This window comes from Leopardus geoffroyi, chromosome E1, assembly GCF_018350155.1.
Source record: "Leopardus geoffroyi isolate Oge1 chromosome E1, O.geoffroyi_Oge1_pat1.0, whole genome shotgun sequence".
Taxonomy (NCBI): Eukaryota; Metazoa; Chordata; class Mammalia; order Carnivora; family Felidae; genus Leopardus; species Leopardus geoffroyi.
In genome coordinates, this window is record NC_059330.1 from 34,421,035 (window position 1) to 34,434,369 (window position 13,335).

Here is a 13,335-nt window from a genome sequence, read left to right on the forward strand (position 1 = left end):
AAAAATACAAATGTGAGTAACTCAACTTTGTGAAAGTTTGATTCTAGGACAAAAACAGAACATGGCAGAAAACATGAATATACACCTTGCCAAAGAAGACATCCAGATAGCTAACAGACACATGAAAACATGCTCAACATCACTCATCATGATGGAAATACAAATGAAAACCACAAAATATCACCTCATGCCTGTCAGAATGGCTAAAATTAACAATGCAGGAAACAGATGTTGGCAAGGATGCAGAGAAAGGAGAACTCTCTTACACTGTTGGTGGAATGCAAACTGCTGTGGCCACTCTGGAAAACAGTATGGACGTTCCTCAAGAAACTAAATATAGAATTACCCTACAATTCAGCAATTGTACTATTAGGTATTTACCCAAAGGATACAAAAATACAGATTCGAAGGGGTGCATGCACCCCCTAATGTTTATAGGAGCATTATCAATAGCCAAACTATGGAGAGAGCCCAAATGTCCACTGACTGATGAATAAACATATGGGACACGTGTGTGTGTGTGCGCATATACATACATACACATACACACACATACTAGACTATCGCTCAGCCATCCCAAAGAATGAACTCTTGCCATTTACAATGACATGAATGGAGTTAGGGTATTATGCTAAGTGAAATAAGTCAATAGGAGAAAAACAAATAGCATCTGATTTCACTCATGTGGAATTTAAGAAACAAAACAGATAAACATATGGGAAGGGGGAGGAAGAAGAGAGGGAAACAAACCACAAGAGACTCTTAATGACAGAGAACTATGGGTTGATAGAGGGAGGTGGCTGGGGGATGGGCTAGATGGGTGCTGGGTACTAAGGAGAGCACTTGTTGTGATGAGCAGCAGGTGTTGTATGTAGGTGATGAATCACTGAATTCTATTCCTGAAACTAATACTGCACTGCATGTTATCAGACAATAAATTAAAAAAAAAAAAAAAAAAAAAGGAAAAAAGAAACACAACAAAAATTAAACAAAAGTTAATGCCAATGTTAATCCTTTTTTTAAAAAAAGCTTTTAAAACTTTTTACAATCCAGTTGTAAGTCAAGTAGATGTACTTTACAGCATGGTGACTATAGTTAATAACACAGAACTACCTATTTGAAAGCTGCTGAGAATAGATCTTAAAAGTTCTCATCACAAGAAAAAAATTAACTATGTGTGGTGACAGATAACCAGACAATGTGGTAATCATTTTGAAACATATACAAGTATCAAATCATTATGCTGCACACCTGACTAATTTAATGTTATATGTCACATTACACCTCAAAAAAACAACAACAAAAAAACTAATGCTATATTATCAAGTGCTCTTAGCTGAGGTGTAGCAAAAATTCTGCAAAAAGGCCCCACAGAGATTGCAGAGTAAGTACTGACACAACCACCCTGATGCCTCCCCCTACCCAGCAGCACGAGCTACACTGAGATTAGGATGGCCCCAAGATCCTGTGGGAAAGGGAGCAAGAGTCCAAAAAGGCACAGGATGATCAGAAAGGCAGAAGAGCAGGAAAGTGCAAGGTTAGAGTCTGTCAAGGATGACTGACAGCTGGCCAACTGCACCATAGAAATGTCAGAGGGTGAGCTCTGAATTGTTTTCAATCAATTATGAAGAACATTCAAGACATTATCCAAGTGAAAAGGTACTGTTAAAAGAAAAAGGGTAATGATTGTAAGTAACTTTCAAAAAGAAAGGAAGTCTGAGAATGAATCATTTTTTAATAAGCGTTTTCTTCCCATCTTCTCCCCTAACATGTTAACATGGTTAAATATGGTTAGCCCCTCACTATTTTAAGTTTGTTTATTTATTTTGAGAGAGAGAGAGAGAGAGAGAGAGCGCAAGCGTGTGAGTGCAAGTGGGGAACAAGCAAAGAGGGGGAGAGACAGAACCCCAAGCAGGCTCTGCAGTGTCAGCATGACCCGTGAAATCGTGACCTGAGCCGAAATCAAGAGTCGGATGCTTAACCTACTGAGCCACCCAGGAGTCCCGGCCCCTCACCGTTAACATGCTAGCATGTTAAATGTGTAGCCCTTCACTATCACTAGTCAGTAAATAAGAAGGCAAATGGGGGGCGCCTGGGTGGTTCAGTCATTTAAGCAGCCAACTTCAGCTCAGGTCATGATTTGTGAGTTGGAGCCCTGCATCAGGCTCTGTGCTGTGCTGACCACTCAGAGCCTGGAGCCTGCTTCAGATTCTGTGTCTCCCTCTCTCTCTGCTTCTCCCCTGTTCACACGCTGTCTCTCTCACTCTCAAAAATAAAAATAAACGTTAAAAAAAAAAATTTTTTTTTTAAAAAGGCAAATGGTAATGACAATCCTAAAAATAAAAAATTACTTTCTTACTAACAAAAAAATGTCTAAAATCAAGCACTGTTTTTGGTTAAATCTGAAATGAAACATATCCAAAGCTTCAAAAAAGCTTTAGATGATCATGTCAATTAACCCACCTGAAGAGGCATACATTCTCTTACTATCTGAAGAGAACGTGGATGCTGCAACCCTTCCATTAATTTTCATGCTGCCAATCAATTCTTTAGTCTGAAAAAAACAACAAACATTACTTATCAAATTGTTAGGAGGTACACAGAAGAATCACACTGGGACTAAAAACAATGTAGGTCTGTTTTGTTATACCTATTTGACTTTGTTTTTCCCTATAGTCAAAAGTTCTCCCCAAGTCCTACTGTTGCCCTCTGTTTGAGATGATTCAAGACCATCCCTCCACTAATGTCTTATCCTAAAAGAACAAGCAACCACCAATAAGCATTCACCTTCATTGACAGCAAATGAAGATATCCAGCAACACCATTTATCAGCAAGAAGGACCCATCTGGAGAGACTTCAAAGCTCCTCACTATCTTCTCTTTCAAGCCTAAGAGAGGAGATGAATCAATAAGGATTAATATGATTTTCAGTAACATTATCTTTCACAAGCAACTGAGAGTTCCTTACCTTCTAAAACAAAAAGTGCCTCAAACTAAAAAAAAAAAAAAAGCTAGGCTCAGACTCTGAAGAAGTCTGACCCCATGCATCACTGAGTATGACCCAAGTATAAGGTCATCACAAAATGCTCACTTTTCTTCTCTGTCTTGGTTAACATTCACCATTTGAATGACAGGCTAGAGATTTAGCTCTCCAAACAGTAAACATAACAACTAATTTTCCAAATGTACACGGTGACATCTGTAATTAACTAAAAGGATAAATTACACTTCTTTCTCACAAAGTTCATTAACAGAAGAGAAATACACAGACATCAGAGACTGCTAAAACATAGTAACTTATAGAAACTAGTTGTTGGCCACCTACTAAACATCCCATGATGAATGAGTCCAGTCCTTAACGTTGTGATTCCAAATAGGAAAAAAAGGAAAAGAGAAAACCACGAAGTGTCGTTGTATTCAAGGGTCGATCAGCTTCTCAAAATGTGACTCATGTAACCAAACCACATGAGCTAAGTATATAAACCAGAAAGTCAATTTACTTATTTACAAAGGGACATGTTCCTTTTCCATGCCTAAAAGATTCAGATTACCCATTCAAGAGACTCTTTCCGACAAGACTGCTTAGTGAACAAACTTAATAAAAAAGTGCCTAATAGAAAGGATACCTAAAGAATAGGTACAACTGGGGGAAGGGAAGCAAGTGGCCAGGGGGATAGAGCAGAGTACACTTTTCACGTCTGCTCTTTCCTATGTATTGGATTTTTGTACATTTGAATGTATCATTTAGTCAAAAAAATATTATTTTTTAATCGTTTTAATATTTATTTATTTTTGAGAGAGAAAGAGAGGAGACACAGAATTGGAAGAAGGCTCCAGGCTCCGAGCTATCAGCACAGAGCCTGATGTGGGGCTTGAACTCACGAACTGTGAGATTATGACCTGAGCCACAGTCGGGTGCTTAACCAACTGAGCCACCCAAGCACCACCCCCCGCAAAAAAAAATTATTTAAAAAAATGTTTGGGGCACCTAGGTGGCTCAGTCAGTTACACATCCAACTCGATTTAGGCTCAGGTCATGACCCCATGGTTGTGGGATTGACCCTCACATCAGGCTCTACACTGAGCATGGAGCCTGCTTGAGATTCTCTCTCCTTCTCCCTCTGTCCCTCTCCCCGGCTCACGCTTTTTCTCTCTCTCTCTAAAATAAACAAAATGAGGGGCACCTGGGTGGCTCTGTTGGTTGAGCGTCCGACTTCAGCTCAGGTCATGATCTCACGGTCCGTGAGTTCGAGCCCGGCGTCAGGCTGCTGGCAGCTCAGAGCCTGGAGCCTGCTTCGGATTCTGTGTCTCCCTCTCTCTCTGCACCTCCCCAGCTCATACTGTGTCTCTCTCAAAAATAAACAAAATAAAATGAAAAACATGTTTTAAAGTTGCTAAATTAAAACATTAATCAAAATAAATAAATTTAGAAAAACCTAGTGAAGACCCTTGTTCCCCTACCAGAAAATGCTGGTTTAAGCAAGCTCCCACAGACCACTTCTACCCTTTTAACAGTCTTTATCCAGATGGTTTACAATCCTACAAACTGGGCCTCCTACTCTAATCCTGCCTCCACAGACTATACCCTATATTCCTTGATGGAAATCAATCCAGACACATATTTCCAATTACTGGAGTTACGCCTGCTAGGGATGACCAGTCTTCTTAACTATGAACCTATTCCTACCTAGGGTCATTTCATCCCCAAATCTGGGCAAACTTTAGGTTCTGACTACCATAGACAGAAACAGCTCTAAACAGAAGGGAAATACCATTACATGATGAAACAGGGAGGGAGGCTGATTCTAGCACAGGGTGAGGCTGCAGGTGGAACCCTTTCCCCCCAGACCCAATCCTACTGACACAAAACTGGGAGGAAGAAATGCAAGAGAAAACTAAAAAGCCTACAGCTGAGGGCCACCAGACCATGGAAGGATATGGACTGCACATGTATCATCAGAGCAACAGGGAACAAAGTTCCCTCATACTGTGCAGAGAAACCCAGTGTGGCAAAGTGCCAGCGGGCTCATTACATAGGTGGCTAGAAGACCTTATGCATTTAGCCTGAGTAAGCTTGCTGTTTTGAGGGAATTCAGGAGAGGGGAGTGTCTTCCAGAAGGAAATACTGGACTTAGAACAAATAAGGATAGGTAGCTGCTTTAGCAATTAATTGGAAAAATAAGAGACACAACTATATCTACATCCAAAACTTGCAGTATACTAGCTATATGTATACAGTACTTTAATTTTAACCTCAAAAAAAGTGATAATAAATGCTAACATCAATACTGCAATTGCTTCTTACAAATGGTGAACCTTCCAAAATAGAAACCAGATAAAATTTATAACATGGCCTTGAGAAAGAAGATACAATGCTTTAAAGGTGTCAGATATAAATCTTTTTATAGATCTGTGAATGAGATTTTTAGGTCAACTAATAAGCAACTGAGAAGAAAAGGAAAGGCCAATTTAATTATAATAGTGCCAAATTCCATAGGATGGAAAGTGGACTTCGCTGTGATCTGTCATCAGATAAGTGATATGCTGCTCCAAACAATGGCGGCAGTTACCACTGAGCATTTAACATGTGGCAGGTGCTAATTTAGGAGCTTATAAAAAATTATGTCTTTTGAACAAACTGAAGGCTACCAGAGGGGAGGGGAGGGAGTGATATAGGTGATGGGGATTAAGACGTGCACCTGTGATGAGCACAGGGTGATGTATCAAACTGCTGAATCACTGTATTGTACACCTGAAACTAATATAACACAGTATGTTAACTGGAATTAAAATAAGAACAAAACAAAAAACAAAATAAAATAAAAATTTTTCTAAAAAGTATCTTTCAATATTTAGGACCCTCTATTTCAAAGAAAGAAAAAACTGAAGCTCAGGTATCACCACACCATAGTGCGTATAATCAAAATGGCTGCCTGACCAACTAATTTAATTCCCAAATCATCAAATTCCTTATGCGTTTACCTGGAACAAGATATCTCTCGTAAGAATTACCCTTATAAATGACTCAACAGAAACTGTTTCTGGAATCTGAACTAGTAATCTGGGGTTCTCAAAATTTTTGTGTGTCAGTCTCGTGAAGTGTATGATCCCCCTCTCAAAATAACAGTTGTTCAAAACTCTCATAACTGAAGGAAATGCTAAACTTCAGTTATAGGTTAGTGAAAATAAAGACGTAATGTTTTTCCCATCTGATTTTACACACCCCTGAATTCTATCAGAATTTTGAGAGTCCGTGGACCCAACATTATGAACCCCATCGGTTAATGGAACTATCAATTCAAAATTCTTCAGAATGCACCAATTCTGCATTCTTCATTTTTCAAGCTTGCATTTAAGACAGTGAATGAGTCTGGTGTGCCTGGGTGGCTCAGTCGGTTAAGCGTCCAACTTTGGCTCAGGGCATGATTCACAGCTTGTGAGTCTAAGCCCCACGTTGGGCTCTGTGCTGATGGCTCGGAACCTGGAGCCTGCTTCGGATTCTTTGTGTCCCTCCCTCTCTGCCCCTCCCCTGCTCACGCTCTGTCTCTCTCTCTCAAAAATAAACATTAAAAAGATAATAAAAAAAAAAAAAAGACAATGAAAGAGTTCTGAGGTGTATTAGTTTGCACATTCTAACCAATCAGCGATTTTTCTCTCTAATTCTAGTGTCCTTAGTTTCTTGAGTTATTTACAGTTTTATAGTAATAGACTGAAAACAGTGTTCAACAACCAACCCCACCAAAAAAAAAAAAAAAAAAAAGTTTAATTTATCATTATCACCATTAATGCGCCAAGTTATGCTTACTGAGGAAAGAGGAGGAGGGGAAATATTGAGAGCAAAAGATAAATGCCACGTCTTAGAAGAAAGTTAGTGGTCAGATCCACACTCCTGTGCACCAGCAGATCCACGGTAACCATCACTAACTGTATGTGGGCCAACCCTGGGCTTGCTTTTCCCAAGAGGATGCAAGGCAAGGATGGACAAAAGCCCACTCCTTTTCATAAGTGGAATAATAAGTAAAAACACTAACACTACGTGTTGTTTTCTGCTACAACATGAGGGGACTATTTAAGGCTTTTCAACTCAAAGTGAGGTCCATGGACCAGCACCAGCACCATCAACTAAGAGCTTGTGAGTGATGCAGAATCAGGCCCACCTCAGACCCACGGAACCACAATCTGCACTTTAACCAGATCCCCAGGTAATTCATATGCACATTAATGTCTGAGAACCACTGGCTTAAAGCATTCTTAAACTAAGAATCCACTGAAGGTGTCTGGAAACTTAGGAAACAGAAGATTGGGAACACTGAACACAAACACCATAAATGTTACTAAAGCTGGCCTTGTTCACTTGGAACCATTCGTAGAAAAAAGACTACACAGAGCCACCCCGGTCCTTTACAGCCCCAAACATACACGCAGTCTAACAAGGAGATGGTCATGGAGCCACAGTGCTGTTTGCACCACCTCTCAAGACTTAAAATGCTAACCCAGCCAACCTCACTACGAGGGAAACCAAAGTTCACAGAGGGTTCATGACTGCATCACTGCATTTTGTGGTGATGTGGGTCGGGGCATGCAGGGGAAGAATGGGTAAGGCAGAGGAAGATAAATTTTCACCTAGAAGATTTTTTAAATAGTCTTTAAAATATATCACAACCTCCAAAAATAGCGCTTTATTTCTTTTAAACGTAAACCAAAAATCTATTACAGACACTGGAAGAACAGGAAGAGTATCCAAATTTCCTGACTACCAGAGAGGAGAAAGTTTATCCGAGGACGTGGAACTCAGGTTTTCTAGCTCCCAGGCTCTTTCAGCTGCATAAATTGCTAATTTTATAGCCAAGTATTTGCAACTGCTTTTCTGGTCTGGGGGACATATGTTTCCAAATTATGATTTTCCTGTAAGTGCTCAATAAAAAGTTCCCTATTTTCATTCAAACATATCATCTCAACACAATAACATTTCCCAAATACCAAACTAATGGCACTCTTTTTAAGAATCCTATGAGAAAGAAGTGGTTGTAAATTCTGTTACGTGAACTCAGTCGTGGGCTGGCAGGGAAGGTGTGTGACCAGCTGCCTGTTCAATAGAAACCTTACCTCTTACTTGATGCACAGGAATTAACTTTCCAGCCAGCATATCATAAACATAAAGAACCTTGCTGTGGATACTCGTGGCTAAAACCTCTTCTCCATTAGCACTAAAACAAGCCTTATAGATTGGAAACTTTTCCAAATAGATGCTCTGGATTTTAGGATTTGTTTTTCCATCAACCTATAAGGAAATGCAAAACATTCCTTTTGGTTATTTCCACAGACTGTATCCTGGGAGTCAATACTTCTCACTACAAGTTTTTCACGTAAAAATGCATACCTGAAACAGCGATACGGCATTATCTAGAGCAGCAACCATCACAACCTGCGCACGAGGATGGAATTGCACAGACGAAATCCTGGCTGTAGTAGGACGTTCTGCGTTAGCATGTTGACAATTCTTTATCTGGGGAAAAATAAAGCTGGAATTTTATCAATTCAAATGGGTTGACATTACCTTCTTCAAAGCATGGAGGAAAAACACAGTAACACAGCTTATAACATAGAACAAAGTGCACTGGAACGGTAACCAGAAGACCCCAGCTCTACCAACCAGCAAGTCATTCTACTATGCAATGATCCATTTTTACCATCTTTCAAGTGAGGGATAAAATCGTTACGGTCTTAGAGCACCAGGATACAGTCATTTCCTCATGATATACCCATAAAGGTTAGGAAACTTTGACTTCCAGGGATATTTTACTTAAAACTCTAGCGTCTTTGCAATCATGGCACAAAATAAGAGGCACTATGTAATCATCCCCATGGTTCTATGGTTGGAATGGACAGCTTATGTTCTCCTCTCAGCATACATGGTTGCTAGTTTAAACTATTTTTTTTTTTTTTTTTTTTAACATTTATCCACTTTTTGAGAGACACAGCGTGAGCAGGACAGGAGCAGAGAGGGAGACACAGAATCCGAAGCAGGCTCCAGGCTCTGAGCTGTCAGCACAGAGCCCGATGCGGGGCTTGAACTCATGAACTGTGAGATCATGACCTGAGCTGAAGTCGGACACTTAACCAACTGAGCCACCCAAACACCCCAACAGGGTTACTAGTTTAAAGCAGCGATGATCCTGGGGCACCTGAGTGACTCAGTCGGTTAAGCGTCTGACTCTTGAATTCATCTCAGGTCATGATCTCATGATTCCTAAGTTCAAGCCCCACATCAAGCTCTGTGCTGTCAGCTTGGGATTCTCTCCCTCCCTCTCTCTGCCCCTCCCCTGCTCGCTCGCTCTCAAAATAATTAAACATTTTTTTAAAAACTCAATTATACACAAAAATAAAGCGATTACTATACGGATGTTTTGTTTGTAACAAATGATGTTAGATTTTTATGTAACTGCATTTTCAGTGGAGGTAAATTTACCATATGAAGAGCTGAATGAATTGTCTTCACAAGGTGGGGGGAAACACAATCTCTGTCTCCTAGTGATTTGCCATAATAGGGTTCCCTCCCCCAACTAAAGCATGCCACCATTTTATAATGGGGAAAAATACCTATGGCAGAGACGGATCTGGTCATTTAACAGACACTTAACTTAAGCACTGTGTTGGGTAGGCACGTCGTTACTGCAACGAACAAGTTAGATACAGTGATGAGTTGGAAAGTAATTAACATAGACCACTTTAGACAAGCTAGCCAGGAAGGATGTAAGTGTCATCTAACAAGGAAGGTAAAAATCGATTGGCCACCAGCAGTATTTAAAGAACAGACACTCAGGAGGAAGAGTGAAGGTGTGGGGCAAGAAAGCATTTGGCATGTTCAAGAAACAGAAAGAAGGCCTAGGGAACTTGGGTAGGAAATAAGGGGAAAACTTCTAACATGAAGTTTCAGAGGTAGGCAGATGCGAGATTATGAAGGGCAGTGTAGACTGTGATAAAGAACTCAGAAGTTTTCAAAAAGCAAGGAAAAGTGACAAGACTGAGGTTTCATTTTTTGAAGACCCCCCTGGCTCCTACTAAAGGGAGAATAAAGTGAAGTGGGAAACCACTCACGAAGCAAGAGAGGACAGGGCAGGAACCAAGCTAGTGCCCGTGGAAATGAAGAGAAACCCAAAAGGAGAAATCAAATACAACTTTCAAAAGACCCCTGGGGATATAATTTGATCTTCTTGACCATTTCTGCAAAATAAATAACAGCAACACGTTTAATCCCACAGATAACACAAATCCATTGTTCCTTTGTAACAGGAAGCACACTGGGCGGGAGAGACCCAACTTCACCAACTCTCACCTTTAAGATTCCTTTAGGAAGAGAGGTTGATGTGGATATGAAATTCCCAGTCCTTTGCAACAAATCATCTTCATCCTCTTCACTTTCATCTAAGTCAAACAAACCCACAAGGCTGATCTTTAAAATCAATGAGATGGCCAGTACCTTCCGCAAACATCTGCATTCCAAACTTCAATTCCCCCCCACTCCAGCCTCCAATCTCAATCCCTTTATTTAAGCTGCAATTAGTAAAAGTAAAACAGCAAAATAAATTTGAGGGTGGGGGGATGACAGAGAATTCAATTATATGGTTAAAATAAAAGCCTGACTCTGGAATGAAAGGTACACATTCACAGACAGTGACTAAAACAGGATGGAAAAAAGTAAAAGTCAGTATTCAATTTAAAAAGGACAATTCACAATTACAGCCAAATTGGCAATAAGGTAGACAGCAGATCTAGCTTAATTCACATGAAAAAAGATTAACACTTTTAGTTGTAGGAGAGATCAAGGTCAGCAAATTGTGTATCAGAACTTCAAAGAGACCTAACAGGGCTGATTTTTTCCTGATGATTCTAGCAAAGAGAGCCAAGAAGCTGGGCAATAGTTCCAAAACACTCATGGGGATGAGGGCAAAAACCAGCACTAAAAGCCCTCTGAGGTTCTGAAGGGAGTCTAATAAACCACCAGGCTTCAGCATGGGGCCATAAAAGGCTACATACACCAAGGATCAAGGGTGAAATTAAAGAATCATAATAAAATCCTCCATAAACTGAAACCCAGCTTTGAATCCTTACAATCTCTCACTGGAGATGCTTGGGACTGCTAGTGCCCGTTACCCAGCCTCTACCCAGAAACAAACATACGAATTCTCTGGAGAAAGATATCTTCGTCCTTTTATTAAACAATAGTATTCTTTCACACACAGTGTCAACACTCAGTGAGATACAACTAGGTCAATAATGACAACATAAAGTGACTTGAATGAAAACCTAAGGAATAACAGACAATCTCCATAGGAGATCTAGATAACAGATTTTCAGACACAAACTTCTAAAGGAATATGTTTAGTATGGTCAAAAACAATGAAAGACAATATTCAGACTTGAACCAGAGAAATGGACTATTAAAAAAAGAACCAAATGCAAACTCTAGAACTAAAATATACGGTAGTTAAAATTAAGATCCCAGTGGTCGTTTTTAACAATATATAAAAATTAGATGGAGGGACAATCAGTGGTCTGGAAAATGGATCAGAAAAAAATATCCAGACTAAGGTACAGAAAGCAAAAAGGACAGAAAATGCAGGGGGAAAAAATGACACAACATGTTTAAAAAAATAAAAACATTTAATATACATGTAATGGGTATCCCAGAAGAAAAGGAAGACTGGAACAGAAACAATGTTTGAAAAGGCAGTCGAGAAGAATTTCCAAAACTTAACAAAAAACGACAACAGGCCAGATTCAAAAGCATGGTGAAGACCAAGCAGGATACAAAGCAAGCTACAATGATCTGGGGGGTGGGGGGAGGAAATAAACAAACAAAACAGCAACAATAAAACAATCCATAGTATCAAGGAATTACTGTTGCTATATTTTGAAAGTCTATGACAATAATATCGTAATTATGTTTAAAGAGAAGGGTACTACTCTTTTAAAGGTAGCCAATGTAGTATTTAGCAATAAAAATAACGTGTTGGGACAACCATGATGATGGGGTCTAGTCATCACTGTGCCAGTAAGAAGTATACCTTGGACAAGTCACTGTTACCTCTTTGAACCTCACTCCCCTCATCTATAAAGGAAAGGTATAAGGCTGGGATATCCCAGATGGTAGCAGACTGGCTAATTGCTGATCTAACCCATTTCTTTTTTTTTTTTTTTTTTTTTTTTTTTTTATGGGCACAAAGACAAATTACATTTCCACTTAGTATGGCAATGTGACTGAGCTCTGGTCAATTAAATCTAAGTCAAGGTATCATGTACCTCTTCCAAGACAGGCCAATAAAAATCTCTTTGGGATGAGCTGCTCACTCTTCCCCTGTAAGATGCCTGGATGTCAACCTCTTGGGCAACTTTGAAAAACCCAGCGTGTAGTTGACAGAACCTCTTGGGTCCCTAAAGGACACTATCCCCTTCTCACCTCTGCAATTTTACATGCATGAGAAAAAAACTTCCAGTGGATTAATCTCCTGAGATCTGGGAGGTTTTCTGTTTCAACAGCTAGCATAACCTTATCTAAAATATTCTATGAATGCAGCATTCTAAAATGGATAATAAAATTACATTTCATCTAGAAGGGCAAACTGGTGACCAAGGGTGTAGAAATCATTCAACGCAAAAAAAGGTTAAAAGATAAGAGATGTGAAACTTGTTAAAAAACAAACTTGAAAATACATTTCTCCAATAACAACAGTTTTACGTTAAGTAGAGGTAAGAAACACTGCATACTTTTATTTCTAAGTTTTTTAAACTGTACACTTTTAATTTTTTTTTTTTCAACGTTTATTTATTTTTGGGACAGAGAGAGACAGAGCATGAACGGGGGAGGGGCAGAGAGAGAGGGAGACACAGAATCAGAAACAGGCTCCAGGCTCTGAGCCATCAGCCCAGAGCCTGACGCGGGGCTCGAACTCACGGACCGTGAGATCGTGACCTGGCTGAAGTCGGACGCTTAACCGACTGCGCCACTCAGGCACCCCTAAACTGTACACTTTTAAAGAGTAGAACTACAGAGTATAAGGAGGTAAATTTCAAAATTGGGGCAAAAATTTTATTATTTAAAAAAAATTTTTTTTACTGTTCTAGTTTTGAGAGAAAGAGAGAGAGGGAGAGCGAGAGCGAGCATGAATGGGGGAGGGGCAGACAGAGAGGGAGCACAGAATCTGAAGCAGGCTCCATGCTCTGAGCTGTTCACAAAGAGCCCAATGGGGGGCTCGAACCTATGAACTGTGAGATCATGACCTGAGCCAAAGTTGGATGCTTAACTGACTGAGCAACCCAGGCACCAAGGAAAAA

The 13,335-nt window shown here is 39.9% G+C and overlaps 1 protein-coding gene across 2 annotated transcripts in view; it reads right to left on the reverse strand.

Moving 5' to 3' along the window:
- Positions 1–13,335, reverse strand: part of UTP18 (UTP18 small subunit processome component) — a 41,702-nt gene that overhangs the window by 19,897 nt on the left and 8,470 nt on the right. For both annotated transcript variants that reach the window (XM_045488360.1, XM_045488359.1), the window contains exons 5-9: positions 10,337–10,425; positions 8,381–8,506; positions 8,107–8,281; positions 2,788–2,888; positions 2,464–2,554 (exon numbers count right to left, since the gene is read on the reverse strand). In XM_045488360.1, the coding sequence (XP_045344316.1) occupies positions 2,464–2,554; positions 2,788–2,888; positions 8,107–8,281; positions 8,381–8,506; positions 10,337–10,425 (582 nt within the window). The remainder of the gene's footprint in view (positions 1–2,463; positions 2,555–2,787; positions 2,889–8,106; positions 8,282–8,380; positions 8,507–10,336; positions 10,426–13,335) is intronic.